Source organism: Gorilla gorilla, chromosome 20, assembly GCF_029281585.2.
Source record: "Gorilla gorilla gorilla isolate KB3781 chromosome 20, NHGRI_mGorGor1-v2.1_pri, whole genome shotgun sequence".
NCBI lineage: Eukaryota > Metazoa > Chordata > Mammalia > Primates > Hominidae > Gorilla > Gorilla gorilla.
In genome coordinates, this window is record NC_073244.2 from 43,820,219 (window position 1) to 43,842,330 (window position 22,112).

General features: G+C 44.2%; 1 protein-coding gene across 2 annotated transcripts in view; it reads left to right on the forward strand.

The window, feature by feature from the left end:
* TDRD12 (tudor domain containing 12) overlaps nt 1–22,112 on the forward strand; it is a 107,479-nt gene that overhangs the window by 70,992 nt on the left and 14,375 nt on the right. For both annotated transcript variants that reach the window (XM_019014390.4, XM_055368892.2), the window contains 12 exons: nt 1,587–1,772; nt 4,705–4,861; nt 5,274–5,401; nt 7,128–7,319; nt 7,604–7,732; nt 8,696–8,813; nt 9,594–9,727; nt 9,860–10,080; nt 14,486–14,585; nt 17,035–17,219; nt 18,155–18,365; nt 20,627–20,719. In XM_019014390.4, coding sequence (XP_018869935.3) covers nt 1,587–1,772; nt 4,705–4,861; nt 5,274–5,401; nt 7,128–7,319; nt 7,604–7,732; nt 8,696–8,813; nt 9,594–9,727; nt 9,860–10,080; nt 14,486–14,585; nt 17,035–17,219; nt 18,155–18,365; nt 20,627–20,719 — 1,854 coding nt within the window. The remainder of the gene's footprint in view (nt 1–1,586; nt 1,773–4,704; nt 4,862–5,273; nt 5,402–7,127; nt 7,320–7,603; nt 7,733–8,695; nt 8,814–9,593; nt 9,728–9,859; nt 10,081–14,485; nt 14,586–17,034; nt 17,220–18,154; nt 18,366–20,626; nt 20,720–22,112) is intronic.

Sequence of the window (22,112 nt, forward strand, 5' to 3'; positions counted from 1 at the left end):
ACAAAAAACTAGCTGGGTGTGGTGGCATGTGCCTGTAGTCCCAGTCACTTGGTAGGCTGAGACATGAAAATCTCTTGAACCTGGGAGGCGGAGGTTGCAGTGAGCTAAGATCGTGCCACTGCACTCCAGCCTGGGCACAGAACGAGACTCTGTCTCCAATAATAATAATAATAATTCTGATGAGAAGCTCTTTCCAACCAGAGGTCCTTACTCAAACTGTGGATGGAGTGTGAGGGTAGAGTGAAGACATTTGCAGACATACAGAGTCTTAAAAAAACGTACTTCCCTTCCAACCTTTGTCAAGAAGATATTAAAATATGTTCTCTACCAAAACAAAGAAGTAACCTGAGAAAGATGACCACATGGGTTTGCAGACAAAGGGTGATGGTGAAGGATGATACCAGGATAGTTGCTCAATACCAAGTGCAGAGCATGGTGGGTCCTGACTGCAGCTAGGGCTCAGGACTCGAGAGGACCTCACAGAGCTCATGGTGCCAATGAGCTCAGCCATTTGGAAGATCCTATCCATGTGGGTGGAGAACTCTATTGGAACATTTGGGTTTTAGTGACAGTTACATAGAAAAATAAGCAAATAAAAGTCTATCTTTTAAAAAGCTTTACAAGTGAAGCTGATGGACTGGCAGTTTATTAGGAGAATGAGGAGGAAAAGCCACATCTTTGATCCAGTGAACTTTAAGTTCCTGTCAATGGGCCATCTATTGGATCCTTTTAATTTAGAAAATTAAAGCAAGAATCTTTTTCTTTTTTTTTTGAGACGGAGTTTTGCTCTTGTTGCCCAGGCTGGAGTGCAATGGCATGATCTCGGCTCACCGCAACCTGTGCCTCCCGGGTTCAAGTCATTCTCCTGACTCAGCCTCCTATGTAGTAGCTAGGATTACAGGTGCCTGACTCTACGCCCGGCTAATTTTCTGTTTTTAGTAGAGACGGGGTTTTTGCATCTTGGTCAGGCTGGTCTTGCACTCCCGACCTCAGGTGATCTGCTCGCCTTGGCCTCCTAAAGTGCAGGGATTACAGACATGAGCCACTGTGCCTGGCCTTTTTTGTTTGTTTGTTTGTTTTTTGAGATGGAGTCTCGCTCTGTCACCCAGGCTAGAGTGCAGTGGCACAGTCTTAGCTTACCGCGTCCTCTGCCTCCTGTGTTCAAGTGATTCTCCTGCCTCAGCCTCCGGAGTAGCTGGGATTATAGGCATGCACCACCACACCTGGCTAATTTTGTATTTTTGGTAGAGATGGGGTTTCACCATGTTGGCCAGGCTGGTCTCGGACTCCTGACCTCAGGTGATCCACCCACCTCGGCCTCCCAAAGTGCTGGGATTACAGGCATGAGCCACCGCGCCCTGCCTAGCAAGAATCTTTTAATGGGAGTCTTAATAGGAGAAAAAGCAACAGTCTTTTAATAGGAGGTTGGTACTGAGAAAAGATTTGGGGAAACTTAATAAGTTAGGGCTTAGAAAATACTGGGTTTGGCAATGTGTAGTGCTTTTTGGGGTGACATGAGCCATGCAATGGAGTTTTTGTTAGTTTTCTCTACCTTATTTTGGTTTCTGGTTGTTTCTGTTTTGTAGGCTCTTCAAAGAAATAAGTTTCCGGGCCCCAGCCACACTGAATCTTACTCTTGGCCTCCCATAGCGCGTGGCTGTGATGTGGTTGTCATTTCTCACTGTGAAAGCAACCCTTTGCTCTACCTCCTACCAGTGTTGACAGTTTTGCAAACAGGAGCCTGCTACAAGTCATTACCAAGTAGAAATGGAGTAAGTCAAAGACAGTTTTGCCTCACAACCAAATGGGTTAAATATTTATTTTAAAATTATACACCTCACCTTTGAGGAAGGTCGTCTATTACTCAGTTTGGTTTTCAAACTTCCAGGCCAGAAACTGTCCTGTGGGAAAGTGTCCTTTCCCATTCCAATTACTGATGCTCTCATACTGATTCTCACCTGGAGCCTATAGTTGTGGGCCATTGGCTGAGGCTTTTAGAAATGGATATTGAGGCCAGTCACGGTGGCTCACGCCTGTAATCCCAGCACTTTGGGAGGCCAAGGCGGGTGGATCATCTGAGGTCAGGAGTTCGAGACCAGCCTGGCCAACATGGTGAAACCCTGTCTCTACTAAAAACAGAAAAATTAGGTGGGCATGGTGGCGTGCCTGTAATCCCAGCTACTTGGGAGGCTGAGGCAGGAGAATTACTTGAACCTGGGAGGCGAAGGTTGCAGTGAGCCGAGATTATACCATTGTGTTCCAGCCTGGACAACAAGAGCAAAACTCCATCTCAGAAAAAAGAAAAAAAGAAAGAAAAAGAACAAATGGATATTGAGTGTGTAAAATGCTGTCACAGACCTAAGTCTATCTAACCATCACAGTAGCAGCATGAGATGGGCATTGTTCTGACCATTTCACGGAGGAGAAAATGAGGCTCAGGAAGAGTTACTGGGGTAAATTTCCCACTGACAGGGCTAGGAGTGGGGTTGAAGTCTGAGCTTCTGCTGCCTTCTCCCGTGCTCTGCCAGTCATTTCCTAGCTCCCCACCCTGCTTCATAATCCTTCTTAACTTTTCCCATGTGGGAAAACCTCAGAATAACTGTATTAAGTCTGTTCTAGCATTGCTATAAATACCTGAGGCTGGGTAATTTATAAAGAAGAGAGGCTTAACTGGCTCATGATTCTGCAGGCTGGAGCAGAAGCATGATGCTGGCATCTGCTTGGCTTCTGCGGAAGCCTCGGGAAACTCACAATCATTGCAGAAGTCTAAGGGGGAGCAGGTGTGACACATGGCTGGAGCAGGAGCAGGAGCAGGGGAGGTGCCACATACCTTTAAACACTAGATCTCAGAAGAACAGCACCAAGAGGACAGTGCTAACCCATTCATGAGAAACTGCCCCCATGAGCCAATCACCCCCCACCAGCCACCACCTCCAACACTGGGGATTACATTTAACATGAGATTTGGGTGGGGATGCAGAGCTAAACCGTTTCACTGAGAAAGAGGTGGTGGGAAAGAGAGGAGCGGTGTGAAGGTAAATGATGCAGGGCATGGCCCTGTGCTGCTGGTTTGTGGCTGTTAGGGGCCTGATGGGTGTGGAACCTGCATCTCGGGGCCTGGCACTGAGGGTGCTCCAGACAGGGCTCCACCAGTGAAAAACAGCAGTAAGAAGACATAGGGTTGCAGTTAGGAAAGATACTAGCTCATTTTTCTAACCTTGCCATGCAGTTTTATGATTTCCCTTTAGAAAGTTGCATCTGTTGGCCGGGCGCGGTGGCTCATGCCTGTAATCCAGTACTTTGGGACGCCGAGGCAGGTGGATCACGAGATCGAGATCGAGACTATCCTGGCCAACATGGTGAAACCCTGTCTCTACTAAAAATACAAAAATCAGCTGGGCGTGGTGGCACACGCCTGTAGTTCCAGCTACTCGAGAGGCTGAGGCAGGAGAATCGCTTGAACCCAGGAGGCGGAGGTTGCGGTGAGGCAAGATCGCACCATTGCACTCCAGCCTGGGCAAGAAGAGCCAAACTCCATCTCAAAAAAAAAAAAAAAGTTGCATCTGTTATTATCAGTTGATTTAATCAAATTAATGGATATGTTTCTATCTCCCAAATTACTTAGCAGCAGACTAATGAGAAGCAACTGATGAGAAGTCGCTTATATTGAGGCCGAACCCAGGCTCAGGGCAGAAAGGGATGTCCAGGTCTCGTCCCTGTGGCCCCCAGCTTTCTCCACGCCTCCGTGGTCAGCCTGCTTTCAGGCCTGTGTCTGGAAGCTGGGCCCACCTGGATCTGTGTGAATGAAAGAGGAGCCTCAGCTTGTCTTCAGTTACTGGAGAGTGTGTGTCCAGGAAGGTGTCTGGCAGGCAATGCAGCTTCAAGAGTTACCTGTCAGCTTGCAGAGGGCAGGGTTCAGAAGATAGTCTCCTAAGGAAGAGAGGTTCATCTTTTTTTTTTTTGTTTGAGATGGAGTCTCGCTCTGGACTGGAGGCTGGAGTGCAGTGGCTCCATCTCGGCTCACTGCAACCTCTGCCTCCCGGGTTCAAGCAATTCTCCTGTCTCAGCCTCCTGAGTAGCTGGGACTACAGGCACACACTACCACGCCTGGCTAATTTTTGTATTTTTAGTAGAGATGGGGTTTCACCATATTGGTCAGGCTGGTCTTGAACTCCTGACCTCAGGTGATCCACCTGACTCAGCCTCCCAAAGTGCTAGGATTACAGGCGTGAGCCACTACACCCAGCCAGGGTTCGTCTTTTTTAAGGCCCGTTTCAGGAGGCATTTAGTTCATTCTTGTGCTTAGGATCTGTGCAGGGGATGTGGAGCCAGACTGCCTGGGTTCAAATCCTGTTGCTACCATGTATTAGCTGTGCAGCCTTGGGTAACTGACTTCACCTCTCTGTACCTCAAGTTCCTCACCTATGAAGTGAAGCAGTGACAGCCTCTGCCCCATAAGAGCATCTTAAGAGCTAAATGAATGAATACGTGTGAAGTGCTTCATTGAGACTCTCAGCAAATATGACTCAATGTGTCTAAATCTGTTTTAATGAAATTATATCGTCACTTTTCTGACCTGTATGATGATTATAGCAGAAACTTACGGGGTGCTGCTTCTGCGCAAGGAGATGTTCTTGATGTTTCATATGGATGCTGAATTCCTAACTACTGTCTGGAGTCATTTGAATTTGTCTGTCTTCGCAGCCTCTCGCAGTCATCGTGTGCCCTGGGTGGAAGAAGGCCCAATTTATTTTTGAATTATTGGGAGAATATAGCATGTCCTCCAGGCCTCTTCATCCTGTGCTATTAACAATTGGGCTCCATAAAGAGGAAGCCAAAAATACAAAGCTTCCAAGGGGCTGTAAGTATCCTTTTCAAGCGGCTATAAAAGTTAAAGTATCCTTTTCACTGTCTTCCCTACAGAAGACAGTGGAGCCTGGCTGGGCCTGGGTCCACAGTGACATGGCTTGTGTGACGACACACTCACAGTCACTAGTCCAGACCTACTTGTCAGTTCCCGACGGTTTTGATTACGAAGGCTTGATCTTGACTTACGTCTGCTTCACTGAGAAAACTATGTCACTTCATTTATCATCTATTTACTGAACACTTAAACTGTTTGTTAGATGCTGGGCATATGGGGTTGACTAGGACAGAAACAGTGTTTTACTTCATTGGAAGGCATTTCTAGAAAGTATGTGGACTCTTAGCAGAGGAAATCTTAGAAAAACCTGTGGAAAATTGAAAATGTTCACTTTTTTTTTTAAATGCAGGTGATGTGATTGTTACGACCCCATACAGCCTGCTGAGGCTTCTCGCCTGTCAGAGCCTGCTGTTCCTCAGGCTCTGCCACCTGATCCTGGATGAGGTAGAGGTGCTATTCTTGGAAGCCAATGAACAGGTGAGCGTGGCTTAAGGTCCTCAGCACTCAGAAGAGAGGCGTGATTAACATGCTAACTGATGGCAGGAAGGAGGAAAAGTGTCTGGTTGGGGAATACATTGGTTAATCTAAAAAAATTTTATGCTTTAACTTCTATAATTAAGAAGAAAGAATGGTTATGTGAAATTTCCTTCCCAATGTTAGAATTCTTTCTGAAGTGCAAACATTCTTTCCTAGAGATTTCCTAAAATACTTAAAATTTTTCTGATTACAGAAGTAATGATTTTTATTTTAGAAAACTTAAGACATGGAGAAGAGCACTTGAAAAACCCAGCCTGCACAGCCATAGTTGCAGAAGGGATTCCTCTTACTATTTTGGAGTACTTGCTTCTTTTTCTTTGAATTCTTGTGTTTGTTGATACATATAGTTAATAACATCAGGGGTGTGTTTTACAGGCCATTTTGTAGCCTGCATTGTGCAGGGCGCAGCAGCGTAAGGGCCACCGCTTCCTGTTCCACAGCCTGGTGGTTACTGGCCATATAGTATTCAGTTCTTTGGACATCACAGAATTTGTTTTACAACTGTCTTAATATTGGATATTCAACATAATTTGTATACGTGTGTGGCTACAGAACGTGCATGCTTTTTGCACCTGTTTCCTTTAGGATGAATTCCTAGGAGGGGATTCATGGGTCAGAGGCTTTGAGCTCTTGTAAGGCTTTTCTTGGAAGCAGTGTCACACAGTCACCAAGGGTATGCACTTGGGAGTAATGATGGCCCCAGTTTTGAGTCCAGGCTTTGTTACTGACTATGGGGCGGTGCAGGGTTCCTGAACTCCTCTGAAGTCTCAGGTTCTGATTTTTGTAAAACTAGTATCTAGGCATACTGCTCTGTGCAGCATCCTTTCTGAAAGCATGACCTGATGTGCACTCCTGTCAGCCATGTGCAGGCTCTCCACACCCCTGCCAGAGCAGGCTTGCCCCAGCTTTCTCCTCCAGTCTAACTGGCCAACAGTGGGATCTTGTCAGCCTGATTTACATTTCCTTGATTATTTTTTGGGTTGAACATTAATTCGTATTGATCATTTGTATTCACTCTGAGTTGCTTGTTCACTTCCTTTTCTTATTTTCTGTTGGTAGGATCATCTTCTGCTAATCAGTTTTTAGAAGTTTTTATGCAAGAACATTAATCTCTTGTTAGTTTGTTATACATATTTACCAAGATATTGCTTATGCTTTAGTTTTGTTTATAATGGAGATTGTAGGATATTTATTGACTTTAAACTTGACATTTTCTCCTATTTAGTTTTTGCCTTTTTTTTTTTTTTTTTTGAGACTGAGTCCCACCGTCGTCGCCCAGGCTGGAGTGCAATGGCTTGATCTCGGCTCACTGTAACCTCCACCTCCCGGGTTCAGGCAATTCTTGTGCCTCAGCCTCCCGAGTAGCTGGGATTACAGGTGCACACCACCACACCTAGCTAATTTGTTGTATCTTTAGTAGAGACGGGGTTTCACCATGTTGGCCAGGCTGGTCTTGAATTCCTGACCTCCTGATCCGCCTGCCTCAGCCTCCCAAAGTGCTGGGATTACAGACATGAGCCACCACGCCTGGACTTTTCCTTTTATTTTTGAAAGACTTTCTCCACTCTGAGAACAGAAAATATACAAACCCTTACATTTTATGTTCTGCCACACTAGTTCTTACTCTTTTGAAATAAAAATGAAATTAATTATGCTAATTTTTCAGATGTTTGCTATATTAGATAACTTTAAAAAAAATATTGAAGTTGAAGAAAGGGAATCTGCACCACATCAGATTGTTGCAGTTGGAGTTCATTGGAACAAACATATAGAACATCTCATCAAAGAGTTCATGAATGATCCCTACATTGTGATCACAGCCATGGAAGAGGCTGCTCTCTATGGCAATGTCCAACAGGTAACTGTGTGTGTGTGTGTGTGTGTGTGTGTGTGTGTGTGTGTGTGTGTGTTGGTGGGCTGATGAACACAAGCAAGTAACTTTTATTTCATGGCTTAATATTAAACAATTACAGCTTTGATTTCATATATAAATTATGAATGAAATACAATTGTAGTTGAATATTTAAATTTATATTGATTTCCTATACATTCTTTTCTATTAAAATCCCAACACCTGTGGAAAGTGGATCTGGAGCACCTAAAATATTAAAAAGTCACATTGTTTCTGTGCTTCATTACCAGGTAGTACATCTTTGCCTAGAATGTGAAAAAACTTCTTCTTTACTCCAAGCTCTTGATTTTATTCCAAGTCAGGCACAAAAGACCTTGATCTTCACCTGCTCTGTAGCTGAAACAGAAATAGTGTGTAAGGTGAGTCCATCTCCATATAAAAAATGTTCTGTTTGTTTCAACTGGTTGAATCTCAAGTCATCACAAAATTGCTGGGGTAGTTGACTCTGTGGCAGGGAAGTAAAGTTTTACAAGTTTAACATCAATCAGAAGAGGAGGTGGGGTCTGCTCACAGAGCATGCAGGCTGAGGCCTGGATCTGGGGAGGAGCCAGGTGCGGGGGCAGGACCTTTCCCCTGCAGCGGCGTTCCCCAGGGCAGGGCAGTTTCGTCTTGGTGGAGTATTAAAAGTATCAATTTATAGACATGACAACATCTTCTGTACCCTCTGTTTAAGAAGATTGAGGTGGCTCATGCCTGAATCCTAGCCCTTTGGGAGGCCAAGGTAGGAAGATTGCTTGAAGCCAGGAGTTCAAGACCAGCCTGGGCAACATAGTGAGACCCTGTCTCTATGGAAAAAAAAAAAAGAAGAAGAAGAAGAAGATTGGCTATATGCCAAAAAATCAAATAAATTGGCTAAAGATTTATTCAGTTTTATTTTGTACATATTAGTGCTAAAACGTAGAAATGAAGCCAACTACCAAATAAAAGAATTAATAGTACATCTAGCTTTCTGCAACAGTCAGCTAGAAGTATAGTTATATGGTACTGTAGTCAACCAGGACTTTCTAGCTGATATGTCTGTGTGTGTGTGTGTGTGTGTTTTTATACACACACACAAGTATGGCTGTGTTATTTTTAAAGGAAGCAAAATAGTTTTAGCAAAATACTGCTTATTTCACTTGAGCAAGATTTTAGACATAAACAACCGAATTTTGGAAATATATTTCAGTTTATAATCATCTCATTCTTAAGAATTATGGGATCAGCGAGGTAGTGCCCTCACAGATAATTTAAAGTGCTTTACATTGACAATTATTGATGGAACGGTTGGCTTCCAGCCTATAACCCTGACTGTGACCTGGCCTCTTTGATTTCATCTTTAGGTAGTAGAAAGCAGTTCAATATTTTGCTTGAAGATGCATAAAGAAATGATTTTTAACTTACAAAATGTTTTAGAACAGTGGAAGAAGAAGTTAAGTTCTGGCTCTCAAATTATATTAGGTAAGTGTTTTAATTTCTACTTCTATTTAGTGAAGGCTGAGCTACTAGGAATTCTATCTTTAATTCATTTATATATCTCATCTCCAGATTTCTCATTATTCACCAGGTTTACTGAGAGTTTATTAGCAATGTTAATTTCAAAATGAAAAATTAACCTCCACTAAGATTTTGATGTTGAGGTAAATCTCTCAGGTCAGTGGGCATCCACCATTAGTCTAGACATTCTCCCTAGAGTTATAGCTTGAGGATCACTATCATATATATGATATATATGATAGTGATCAGATATATATGATCATATATATCATATATATGATAGTGATATATGATAGTGATCATATATATGATAGTGATATATATGATAGTGATCATATATATGATCATATATATATCATGATAGTGACCCTCAAGCTATATATATATTCATGTATATGACTATATACATATGACTATATATAGTCATATGTATATAGTCATGCATGATTGCTAAATTTAATATTAAAAATATAAAAGTCAAAATGTATAGAATAAGTGAAAAATATATGGGCCGCTTGGATTTGTAATAAGAGACATTTTTCAGGCTAAAAAGGAGACCACTTTTCTCTGGAATTTAAGCACTGGGCTGTGGCATTTTGGGGAAAAAAATGGGGAAGAAGTTTCTTTGCATCCAAAAAAGTAAAATGTGATACGGAAATGCACTGCAGTGTGGCCGTGGGCTGCCGGTTAAAGTAAGTGCGGTAACTCCAGCGCGTGCGACATTGTCGGACTCCCTCTCTGCAGCCCTCACGGACGACTGCGTCCCACTCTTGGCCATCACTGATGCCACGTGTGTGATTCACTTCAGTTTCCCTGCCTCGCCAAAAGTTTTTGGTGGACGCCTGTATTGCATGTCTGATCATTTTCACGCTGAACAGGTTTGGTGAATTTTTATTCTCTTCCATATTCCACTGGCATCTTCTGTGTCATGATAAGCTCAGAGTCCACAAGGTTTCCTCAGTCAGACTGGGATAGATGATCCACTTCCTTTATTCACCCCCAATTTTCAGGGTTCTCCTGCAGAACAGGGAGATAAGAAAGCCAAATCTGTCTTGCTGCTGACGGAGAAAGATGCGAGCCACGCGGTGGGCATCCTGCGCTACTTGGAGCGAGCGGACGCCAAGGTCCCCGCAGAGCTGTACGAGTTCACCGCAGGAGTTCTGGAAGCCAAAGAAGATAAGAAAGCCCAAAGGCTTCTTTGTCCATATCTGAAGGCTTTTGGTTTTTGCAAGTGAGCCAGTGATTTGTTTCTTATTAAACTGATGTATAACCTGCAGTAAGGTGCACAGCTGTTGCAATGTGGTGAATTGTCATGTATCTAGAAGCCACCACCCACTCTGAGGGAGCAGTCTGGGGGTTCCCTCGCACTCTTCCCCACGTGCCCTCCCCTCTGCAGGGCTGTCAGTGTTGATTAATTTTGCATGATTTTGAACTCCATAGAAATGGCATCGTGGTATGTTCTCTTTCGTGTCTGGCTTCTTTCTCTCAGCCTCATGTCTGTGACATTCGTCTGTGTTGTTGTGTGTATCTGTGGTTTGTTTTATAGCTCAGTGTTCTGTTGTATGACTGTATCACAGTGTGTGTATCCATTCTCCTATTGATGGGCCTGTGGGTGGTTTCCACTATCAGGCTATGATGTTTGAAGCTGTTAGGAACACTCTTGGCCATGTCTTTTGTGGAAACGTGTACCATTTCTCTTGGGTAGACGCTCCAGAGGGCAAGTGGCAGGTCATGGGGTAGGCATGCGTTTAACTCTTCCAAAGCGGCTGGCCATTTTCCGGTCTGGTCAGTACTGTCTGACAGAGCCTGAGTTGTCCCCCACCCTCACCAGCGCTTAGTGTTGGTGGAGGTGGAGTGGTAAACCATTGTGATGTTAATATGCATTTCCCTAATGATTAATGATGTTGAATATCTTTTCATAGGCTTGTGGGACAGTTGGCCATCCTCTTTTTGTGAAGTGCCCGTTGAGGTCTTTTGACCAGTTTTTACAGGGAGTGTTTATCTTTTTCTTGGTTTGTGGGGGGAGTAGCTTATATATACTCAACATAAGTACTTTGTGTGATGTGTGCACTGAGAATGTCTCCTCCAAGCTGTGGCTTGCATTTTCACTCTTTTAATACTGTGCTGATGATGAACAGGCATTTTTAATTTTGATGAAGTTTTTTTTGTTTTTTGTTTTTTGAGATGGAGTTTCACTCTGTTGCCCAGGCTGGAGTGCAGTGGCGCCATCTCGGCTCACTGCAAGCTCCACCTCCCAGGTTCACGCCATTCTCCTGCCTCAGCCTCCCGAGTAGCTGGGACTACAGGCGCCTGCCACCATGCCCAGCTAATTTTTTCTATTTTTAGTAGATATGGGGTTTCACCATGTTAGCCAGGATGGTTTTGATCTCCTGACCTCGTGATCTGCCTGCCTCGGCCTCCCAAAGTGCTGAGATTACAGGCGTGAGCCACCGCGCCCAGCCTGACGAAGTATTTTAACGTTACTTTTTTGTGTGCTTATGGGAAATATTTGCCTATCTCGGCCAGGTGCAGTGGCTCACACCTGTAATCCCAGCACTTCGGGAGGTCGAGGCAGGCAGATCACAAGGTCAAGAGATCGAGACCATCCTGGCCAACATGGTGAATCCCCATCTCTACTAAAAAATACAAAAATTAGCTGGGCGTGGTGGTGCGTGCCTGGAGTCCCAGCTACTTGGGAGGCTGAGGCAGGAGAATCACTTGAACCCTGGAGGCGGAGGTTGCAGTGAGCTGAGATCGTGCCACTGCACTCCAACCTGGAGACAGAGCAAGATTCTGTCTCAAAAAAAAAAAAATTAGCTGGGTGTGGTGGCACACACCTGTAATCAGTTACATAGGAGGCTGAGGCAGGAGAATCAATTGAACCTGGGAAGCGGAGGTTGCAGTAAGCCAAGTTCGCGCCACTGCACTCCAGACGGGGTGACAGAGTGAGAGATTGTGCCACTGAATTCCAGCCTGGACAACAGAGCGAGATTCCATCTCAAAAAAAAAAAAAAAGTTGTCTATTTCAAGGTCATGAAGGCATTCTCCTATATTTCTAGAAGCTTTGTAGTTTTAGCTTTCACAGTTACACTTATAATTCATATTAAATTAGTTTGTATGTATGACCAGGTATGGTGGCTCACACCTATAATCCCAGTGCTTTGGGAGGCTGAAGTGGGAGGATCACTTGAGCTCAGGAGTTCAAGACCAGCCTGGGCAACACACAGAGACCCCGTATAATACACACACACACACACACACACACACACACACACACACACACACACACACACACACACACACACACACACACATAAGCCAGCTGTAGTGGCACATGTCTGTAGTCCCAGCTACTCAGGAGCCTTGGGTAGGAGGATTGCTTGAGCCTGGGAAGTCAAGGATTCAGTGAGACGTGATTGTGCCACTGCGCTCCAGCCTGGGTGATAGAATGAGATCCTATGTCCAAAAAAAAAGAAAAAAGAAAAAAAAATATATGTGTAATATGAGATCTGGGGTAAGGTTTGATTTTTCCATATGGATAATGGTTTGCTCCAGCATCGTTTGTTTAAAATATCATTCGGTTCTCACTGCATGAGTGCGTTTGCCATGGGCCAGGTGATGGTATTTGTGGTCCATTTTTGGACTCTATTCTGTTACTTTGGCCTATTGGTCTAACTTTATACCAGTACTACACTTTGTTATAGCACATCTTAGGAGCTGGTGTATGAGTCTTCCAGCTTTGGTCCTCATCAAGGTTGTTTGGCTATTTTAAATCCATTGCATCTCCACATACACTTTATTTTTTTTATCTTTTTTTTTTTTTTTTTTTTTTGAGATGGAGTCTTGCTCTGTCACCCAGGCTGGAGTGCAGTGGCACAATCTCGGCTCACTGCAACCTCCTCCTTCTGGGTTCAAACAATTCTCCTGCCTCAGCTTCCTGAGTAACTGGGACTATAGGCGTGAGCCACCACACCCGGCTAATTTTTGTATTTTTAGTAGAGACGGGGTTTCACCATGTTGGCCAGGCTAATCTCGAACTCCTGACCTCAGCTGATCCACCTGCCTCAGCCTCCCAAAGTGCTGGGATTACAGGCGTGAGCCACCGCACCCGGCCTCCACGTACATTTTAGAATGAGCCTGTTAGTTTCTTCAGAAACCTTGCAGAATTTTGCTAGGGACTGCATTGATTGTGTTGATCAGCTTGGAGAGCACGGGTACCTTGACAGTCATGGGGCTTCTCTGCCTGATCCAGACACAACACCACTGCGTGATACACAGACAGCTGAGGCTGGGGCATGGGTGCCTGATACGTAGCTGCTGGATTGAATTTAAAGATAACTGTTGACATTAACGTTTTTGAATTATGGTACATTAAATGTGTTACTAGCAGTATTCCTATTTACGCTTAAAGAAGACCGAGTTTTTTTTTGTTTTGTTTTGTTTTTAAGACAGTCTCTGGCTCTGTCACCCAGGCTGGAGTGCAATGGCATGATCTCAGCTCACTGAAACCTCCGCCTCCTGTGTTCAAGCAGTTCTTGTGCCTCAGCCTCCTGAGTAGCTGGGATCACAGGCGTGAACCACCACACCTGGCTAATTTTTGTATTTTTAGTAGAGATGGGGTTCGCCATGTTGGCCATGCTGGTCTCAAACCCCTCACCTCAAGTGATCCGCCCTCCTCAGCCTCCCACAGTGCTGGGATTACAGGCATGAGCCACCGTCACCAGCCAAATACTGACTTTATTTATTTATTTATTTATTTATTTATTTATTTAGAGATGGAGTCTTGCTCTGTCGCCCAGGCTGGGGTGCAGTGGCACCATCTTGGCTCACTGCAACCTCTGCCTCCTGGGTTCAAGCGATTCTCCTGCATCAGCCTCCTGAGTAGCTGGGACTATAAGTAGGCACCTGCCACCATGCCCAGCTAATTTTTGTATTTTTAGTAGAGACGGGGTTTTACCATGTTGGCCAGGCTGGTCTCGAGCTCCTGACCTCAGGTTATTTGCCTGTCTTGGCCTCCCAAAGTGGTGGGATTACAGGCACGAGCCACTGTGCTTGGCCTCAAATACTGACTTTTAAAACGGCAATTTCAACTATTTCTCAACGTGGAAGCAGCACTGTAGTTAAGGAACGGCTTCTGGGTTAGAGGTCGATTGCCCTTTGTTATGTATTATGGCAATGTATTTCTAATTCAGTCTTTATTTTGGAAATACATTTTGTTCATTTACATAATGCATTTTAGAATGTCTAGGGAAATAGGGTGGCTGAGTGGGGAGGATCTCTTGAGCCCAGGAGTTAAGAGGCTGTGGTGAGACATGATCTTGCCACTGCACTCCAGCCTGGGCAACAGAGTGAGACCAAACTCTTAAAAAAAAAAAAAAAAAAAGGAAAGTTTGCTAGAGAAATAATGAAATAACTCATTAAGTTTATTCAGTGTTAATTAAAATGTAAAATCCATTTTCACTTATTTATATATTATTAATGTCATCTGAAATATTTAATGTGGTTATTCAGTCTTTAGGGTGTTTGGAATAAAAGTTATCTGATTTAGGTTGCAGATTAATTTTCTGAAGAAAGCATTAAAATTCACATTAACAATTATTACTTACTTATGATAAGTCTAGTCATTTCATTTTCAGAGACAAAAGGATTTGTCCTGACCGACACCGTATTAATCCAGAAATGGACATGCCCAGGAAACTGTCCGGCCAAGCCCTACCTTCATTTGGATACATTAAAGTAGGTTTGGTTAAAGATGCTTGTGTCCTCTGATGAATGGTCATGTTAATAAACATGTTTTATTTGTTAAGCAGGATCTTAGTAGATGTCATGGTGCCTTCCAGTGATCAGTATTAACATACCAGCATTAATGCAACCAGAGGCACGTGTCCTTACAAGGCTCCTTATTTCAGGGCCCCAGCATATTTATAAGCCAAGATCAAATTCAGTAATGGATGACAGTTTCAGGATTTTTTTTTTCAATTATATTTTCAGAAAATGTTTCTATTTGGGGGCCATTAAAAATAATGCAGTGACTGGGCACAGTGGCTCACACCTGTAATCTCATCATTTTGGGAGACTGAGGTGAGCAGATCACTTGAGCCCAGGAGTTCAAGACCAGCCTGGGCAACATAGTGAGACCTCGTCTCTACAAACAGATTTTTAAAAAAATAATAATGATAAAGTGATTACATGAATCTTTTCAAGACATTCATGATAATTTCTTTGAGGAAAATTCTGTAATAAGGTGCAGATAGAATTGCCAAGTTAAGAATTTTTTTATTTTCTTTCAAATCCTTTTTTATTAATTTATTCATTTCTTTTTCAGCATGCAATTTCTCTCCCTTTCATCTGTTTCCCTTAGGGCAGTATCTGTTGTGTTAATTTCCTAGGCTGCTGTAAAAGATTACCACCGAGTTAGTGACTTAAAGCCACACACATTTCTTCTGTCATGTTCCTGGATGTCAGGGTGTCAGCAGGGCCATGCCCCTCCACAGCCTCCAGAAGGTGACCTGGCCTGTGGCTCGCCTGGCGTCCTTGCATCTCCGCCGGCAGCCACTGTCACTCTCTCTCCACCTGCATCTTCACATGACCTCCTCTTCTCTGTGCCCCTTGTAAAGGACGTTTCATTGGAGGGAGGGCCCACCTAGATAACCCAGAGCCATCTCCCAGTCTGCAGACTTCACTACCTCTGCAAAGACCCTGTTTTCAAGTCAGGTCAAAGTCACAGTGAGCTTGGGGGTTAGGACATGGACATACCTCTTTTGGGAGAGTCACCATCCAACCCACTACAGTTTTCATTATTGAATTTTAAAAAAAATTTCTAACTCTTTCCTGCATTCTGTCACCTCATTTCTAAGTTGTTGTAATTCTGATCTGTTACTCTTTTATACACGCATTGTTTTCTTAGTTAACAAACTAAAAGCAACATTTCTTGAAGGTTATAGTTTTGATTTGTTTGTGGATGTATCTTTCTAACAGGTTTCATTGTCTGTAGGGATGGTTCTTCTGCTCTTTATTCTCTTTTTAATTATTTTATTTTTATATATTATTATACATTTTGTTATTTTATGATGACTTCATATCGGATTTGACCTTGTTACTTTGCTATTGCTCGTTTTTAGATAGAATTTGTTTTCTTGACATTTTGGAGGAGGTGTGGGTCAGGATAACTTTTCTGATTTCACAGAGTTCCCATTTCTGTTTTTTATGTGCTGTGTAAAATGAATATGGTGACATAGTGTCTGAGATTTCTGAGATTCCCTGGTCCTGTTCCCCTCCTGAACTGTTACCTGGTTTTCTCTTCCTTCATCCCTCCTGTCCCTGGAGGGACAGTGTAGAGATTTCACAGGGGCTCCAGCCTTCACCCACTGTGGAGGCAGGTGAAGCCTTCCAGGCTCACTTGTCGCACTGGCTGAGCCCGTTTCCAGGGAGGGCCTCTTGCCTCTTCTAGAGCTCTCTGTTCTCAGGTCTATTGCTTCCCTCTGCTTCCTCCTGCACAGGCACAGACACTGGTGCCTGTGGGTGTCGCCAGCCCGGTCCTTTCCCCTATCCTGCCAAGTGCCTACTTCTCACTCCTGACATCTGCTCTGGGCAGCCAGGGCTCCCTCCCTTCACACAGAGCGTCTCTGCCCTCTGCACACTGACTTTTTCCTCACACACAGGTCCCCCTGCCTACTCTAACCTGTGAAGGGCTGCCTTCTCCAGCACACACAAGCTGTGGCCTCTCTGTCCACTTCTGGATTGCCAAGGTCCCTGTAGGACAGTTTCATCCCTGTAACCCTGGAGGCTGATATACAGTATGCTCTTAATAAAATGCATCTTGTTACCTGAAAAAAGATCAGAAAGTTTCAAGAGACAGCAGTGCTATTTTAAGAAGAATTTCTATAAAAGTGCAGTTAGAAGGTAAACAAGGAACACTTATACCTAATAATGAAGTTTTAAAATAATGAAATTTGCAAAATAAAAAAATCTTCCATTAGATTTAAAGTGAAACTAATTCTTTATGACTGTGTGAGGTATTGGTTTTGCTTTGCTTTTTTGGCTAGCTTCCTAGTTTTTTCTAAATCCACGTTGCTAAGCTTTGGTTTCTTAGGTTGGGTACTGATGTCTGCAGATACAGGGAGTGTGTACATATCCGGTTTAGACTAAGTTTGTTTCTTGGTCATGTTTACTATATATGTTTCAGATAATACCTTTTTATATTTTGAATGCAACAAATTACTTTGGCCGTATAGTTGATAAACACATGGATCTTTATGCAACTCTCAATGCTGAAATGAATGAGTATTTTAAGGATTCTAATAAAACAACTGTGGAAAAGGTGGAGAAGTTTGGATTGTATGGATTAGCAGAAAAAACGCTTTTTCACAGGTAACACATCTGTTTACTTCATCTGTAAAGTTTTGAAGCATGAGGTAACTAAATGGTATTGAGTTCCGATTTTCACCTCTGTCCATTTGACTGAGTGTGTATGTGAGCCTGGTGACAGCGGGGTGTCCCCCCAGATGCCTGCTCCAGTTCTTTGTGGGAAACTCTTCCCCGGGCTCCTGAGCCCAGTGACACCGTGACCCGTTGAGCCATCACTGCGTGCCACATACACATACATCTTTAACTCACTTAATTCTTGCCAAGTTCCTATCAAGTGGGCATCATTCCCATTCTACAGATAAGAAAACAGCCTTGGCGATGTTACGAATGTGGTGTCAGGTCAGCTCGATACCTGGCATAGTTTGTTCCAACCTGGTCAGTCTGATTCACATGCTCGTTTGTACCCACTTCCCTTGAATCCACACCTGGCACCACTTGGTGATAGCCTTGAATTCAGAAACTTTGAAACTTGACAGGTGACGTTGCTCATGCCTGTAATCCCAACACTTTGGGAGGCTGAGGTGAATGGATTGCTTGAGCCCAGGAGGTTGAGGCTGCATTGAGCTATGATCATGCCACTGCACTCCAGCCGGGGCCACAGAGCAAGACCTTGTCTCTACAAAAAAAAAAACAAACAAAAAAGACAAAAGGAAAAAAATAAAAAAAACTTTGAGACTTTAATTTGCTATGTTAATTTTTATTATGTTGTTAGATAAAAGGATTTACTCTTATTCAAAAGTACATGTTTTTATACTTATGTATACTTTAAATAATCCACCACTTGAATTTTTGAAGGCCTTAGTTTTTTTATTTGTAGTATAGAGTAAAATCATGGCATTTTGGAGTCTTTTTATATGTTTTCCATTTCATGGTAATTTGAGGCAAAGATGATCCTTTCTGGAATCTCTGCATTGAACTGATGCCCCATTGCTCTCCAGGGTTCAGGTGTTGGAAGTGAGCCAAAAAGAAGACGCCTGGGCCCTGGATGACATCCTTGTAGAGTTCATCGACGAAGGCAGGACGGGGCTCGTCACAAGGGACCAGCTGCTGCATCTCCCAGAACATTTCCACGCACTTCCCCCGCAGGCTGTGGAGTTTATTGTCTGTAGGGTGAAACCTGCTGACAACGAAATGGAATGGAATCCGAAGGTGGGTTATTTTGGCTTTTTATCTATTGTTGACTTTTAGAATATATTTAACCGAGAATATACACAGAATTGAGGCCTGTCTGGATTTACAGTGTCACGTTTGGGCAGGGAAAGTGCAGTCTGCTTAGATCCCCATGGTGTGTGAACGTCCCAGCTGAACCCTCGGAGAGGTACCAGGCAGCCGCAACACTGCCTTCACCACTATCCTTGTGCTTATGGTCACAGAATCTGTATAAAGTAGGGATGTTGGTAAAATAAACTGCCCATCAGCCTAAGCAGGGGAAGCACCTACAAAAGTGAACATTCCAGGCTGGATGCTATGGCCTGTAATCTCAACACTTTGGGAAGCCGAGGGATGAGGATTCCTTGAGCCCAGGAAGTTGAGGCTGCAATGATCTATGATCGTGTCACTGCATTCCAGCCCAGGTGACAGAGTGAGACTCTGTCTCTTGAAAAACAAAACAAATCAAAAAACAGAAAAAAAGTGGAAAAGTGGATCCTCCAGCCAAAGAGGGGGCACAATGGGCGGTCCCAGGAGAGGCCAGGTGATTCCACTGGCGCAGGGACGATGGGCCAGGAAGGAGAGATGAAGATCAGAAAAGCTGCCAAAGGAAGGGTCATTTCCTCTGGGCTTCGTGGGGGTAACTAGGGTGTCACCAAATAGAACAGATGGGGCGTTGAAAGCAAAGAGAACCACTTGTGCTGAGGCACAGGCACAGAAGAGGGCCCCATGCGGGCTCACGTGGCCATCCAGCTGGAGTGGGAAGGCCCAGTCCTTGCAGACCTGTGCTGAGGCTGAGGCACAGGGGGGCCCGGGTCTCATGCACTGTCCAGGTGGGGTGGGAAGGCCCAGCCCTCGCGGCCAGGGAGAAACCTGCAGCCAGTCCTGCCCATCACTGGAGCATGAGTCGTGTTGATAAGTGTTCCAGTTCTCCGAGGAAAGGTTATATTTTGCATAATTCAACAAATGGGACATGAAATAAGTTAATTGCAATTGGTAAAGTACACTTTGGGTTATAAACAAAGTTAAACATTATCCAGGAAATAAACAAGTGAATGTTTCCATGATACAGGATAAATACACAACCTTACTCTTCTAAGTTTAGTAAAAGGAATCTTTATCACAAGGCAGTGGCATTCCTTCTTTGTGATGACTGTCTGCTGTGTACCAGGTGCCCTACTGGGTTCTGGGGATGTAGCCGTCAGCAAGAACGTCACAGTTCTTTCCCCAAGAAACATCTGACCTGTAAAGATGACTGACCAAAAGTATTTCTTGAAGGAGCAGCCTTCTGTGGGAATGGAGAAAGGTTCTCCTGTGTACATTCTTCTGAATTAATTCACCAAGTGCAAGGGGGATGGAAACGGGCAGGTCCCTTTCGCCCTGCTTTGTTCATGTGAAAATGTGCGTGAGAGGTTGCTTAGACAGGTCCTGCTGTTGTGTTCCTCCTTGAGAGGAAACTGCCATGGCCAGGCATGGTGGCTCACACCTATAATTCCAGTGCTTTGGGAGCCCAAGATGGGAGGATTGCTTAAGCCTGGGAGTTCAAGACCAGCCTGGGCAACATTGTGAGACCCCCATCTCTAAAAAAAAAATTAAAAATTAACCAAGTGTGGTGGTGCGTGCCTGTGGTCTCAGCTACTGGGGAGGCTGAGTAAGGAGGATCGCTGCCACCCTAGAGTTCGAGGCTGCAGTGAGCTCTGATTGCGCCACTGCACTCCAGCCTGGGTGGAGGAGAGAGACCCTGTCTCAAAGAAAAAAAGAAAGAAAGAAAACAACAGCCATTTACTCAGCAAGGGGTACACAAAAGACCAGGCCCTCAGCTCCAGTGTCACTGGCTGCAAGGCAGCTCCATTGCAGTGACAGCCTTGGAGCAGGAGGAACAACTTTCACTTCACTTTCATTGAGCTTTCAAAGAAGTAGGCATCCGTGCTTTAAAGACAGATTGGCAGGTGATGGAGGAGATGGTGTACGCACGTCCACAGAAGAAAATGTACAGTGTTGGGTCCCAAAGGCACAGACCCCCGCCTTGAGCTCTGGGAACTCACTAGTAAGAGGCCATGGGCGAGTTCCTTTCCACACCTGCCTCACTAAACTCTGCTGTTAGCCTTGTGGACAAGAGGGGGTGATGACCTCTGTGATCTCATAGCGTTACTGTGAGGCTCAAATGAAATGCATGGAATATTTTGCAAACTGTATGGCATATACAAAATAAGGTATTTTGTTAAAGCCTCACCTAAAATAATGTTAAGTGCTTTTTTCAGATTACTAGGTACATTCATCATACAATTGTTGGAAAATTGCATGATGCAAAAGTGATCCTGGCTTTGGGAAATACGGTTTGGATTGATCCAATGGTAAGTATGCATTTTTCTTAGAAATAAATCTGTTTGAATGGGCGGCTAAAATTATCCAGATTATTCCAAGCCCTCACTTGAATAACTGCTGCATAGAAATGGTGACTTATTTGGGGCTTTGTTAGGGAGAGGTGTTTTTCATGTTATTTGAGTCATGAATTGGGTTGTGGGTTTAGTTTTTGTTCAGGGGAATATTTTACATTGTAACCCCAGCGCACACGTGCATTGTGTATATGAGGCACACGCACGCACACACATGCAGCCGAACAAAGCTTTGTGAGGACTCCATGCTACGTTCTCTGATGCTGACAGTTTCTAACTTTCTCATTCACCACGCACTTAACTGAGCACCTGCCACGTGCCAGGAGCAGTGCTGGGCACTGGGGTTCCTTCTGTGAGCAAAGCAGACGAAGCCCCCATCCTGCAGAGCAGCCGTGGGAGGGGGTGTGGGAAAGTGGGAGGGGAGGACACATGACAAGGACATGTGACTCACAGGCCTCCGTGTCTCTCCACGGCTGCTGGCACCACCCTCCCTGCTTGTTCCCCAAGAGCTCCACTCCTCCACTCAAAGTTCTGCTGTATTAGACTTAAATCTTACTATGAATACTTACAAGATTTAACAGAGTCAATTTATAAAAACTTTTGCTGAAAGTTATTTTTATGAGGTTGGAAAAGTTTTAACATGTTAAAAGGGAGTTTGGATGTAAGGTTTAAGACTAAGCAGAAAATGGTTTTCAGAAGAGAAAATATGGATTACAAATGCAGGTAAATGAGGAGATTTGGGCATCTTAGTTGATGTTGTGATAGTATTGTGTTTGTTTTTTGTTGGGGGGAGAAAAGCAGAAATTTTATTAAGCAGAGATTTAAAAGAGATTGAAGTAAAAAAGAAAGCCCACCTGGCAGATGTGTCCACACTGCAGCGTTTGTGGCAGTGACCACGGCGGCCAGAGGGAAACAGACCCACCCTCACCATCTCCACCCGCTCCTGCCCCCACCCATTTTGAGCAGAGAGAGGCTCCTCCACACATTCCCCGGTGGACACACATTCCTGGGGTTCACCTAGGAAGGGGCCCCAGCCAGGGCAGGCCTGGAGCACCCCCCACCCTCACCATGGGAGGGACAGCCCCTCCTATACCCACACTGCCACCAACAGCGCCAGGCTGTTGCAGATTTTTATGTTTTACTTAATTTTGTATAAATGGAAATGGATGAGGATGTTTGGTTGCAGAAAAGACGAACAGAAGAAATGGCCCAGAACAGGATTCAGGTCCTTGGCTTAGGCCCTTCCCATCAGGCAGACACTGAGCCTCAGGAGGTAAAAGTAGTTGAGAAGGAATGAGAAAGAGGTACGACTTATGCATCTGACTAGGGGTTTATCCCAGATTTGCAATTT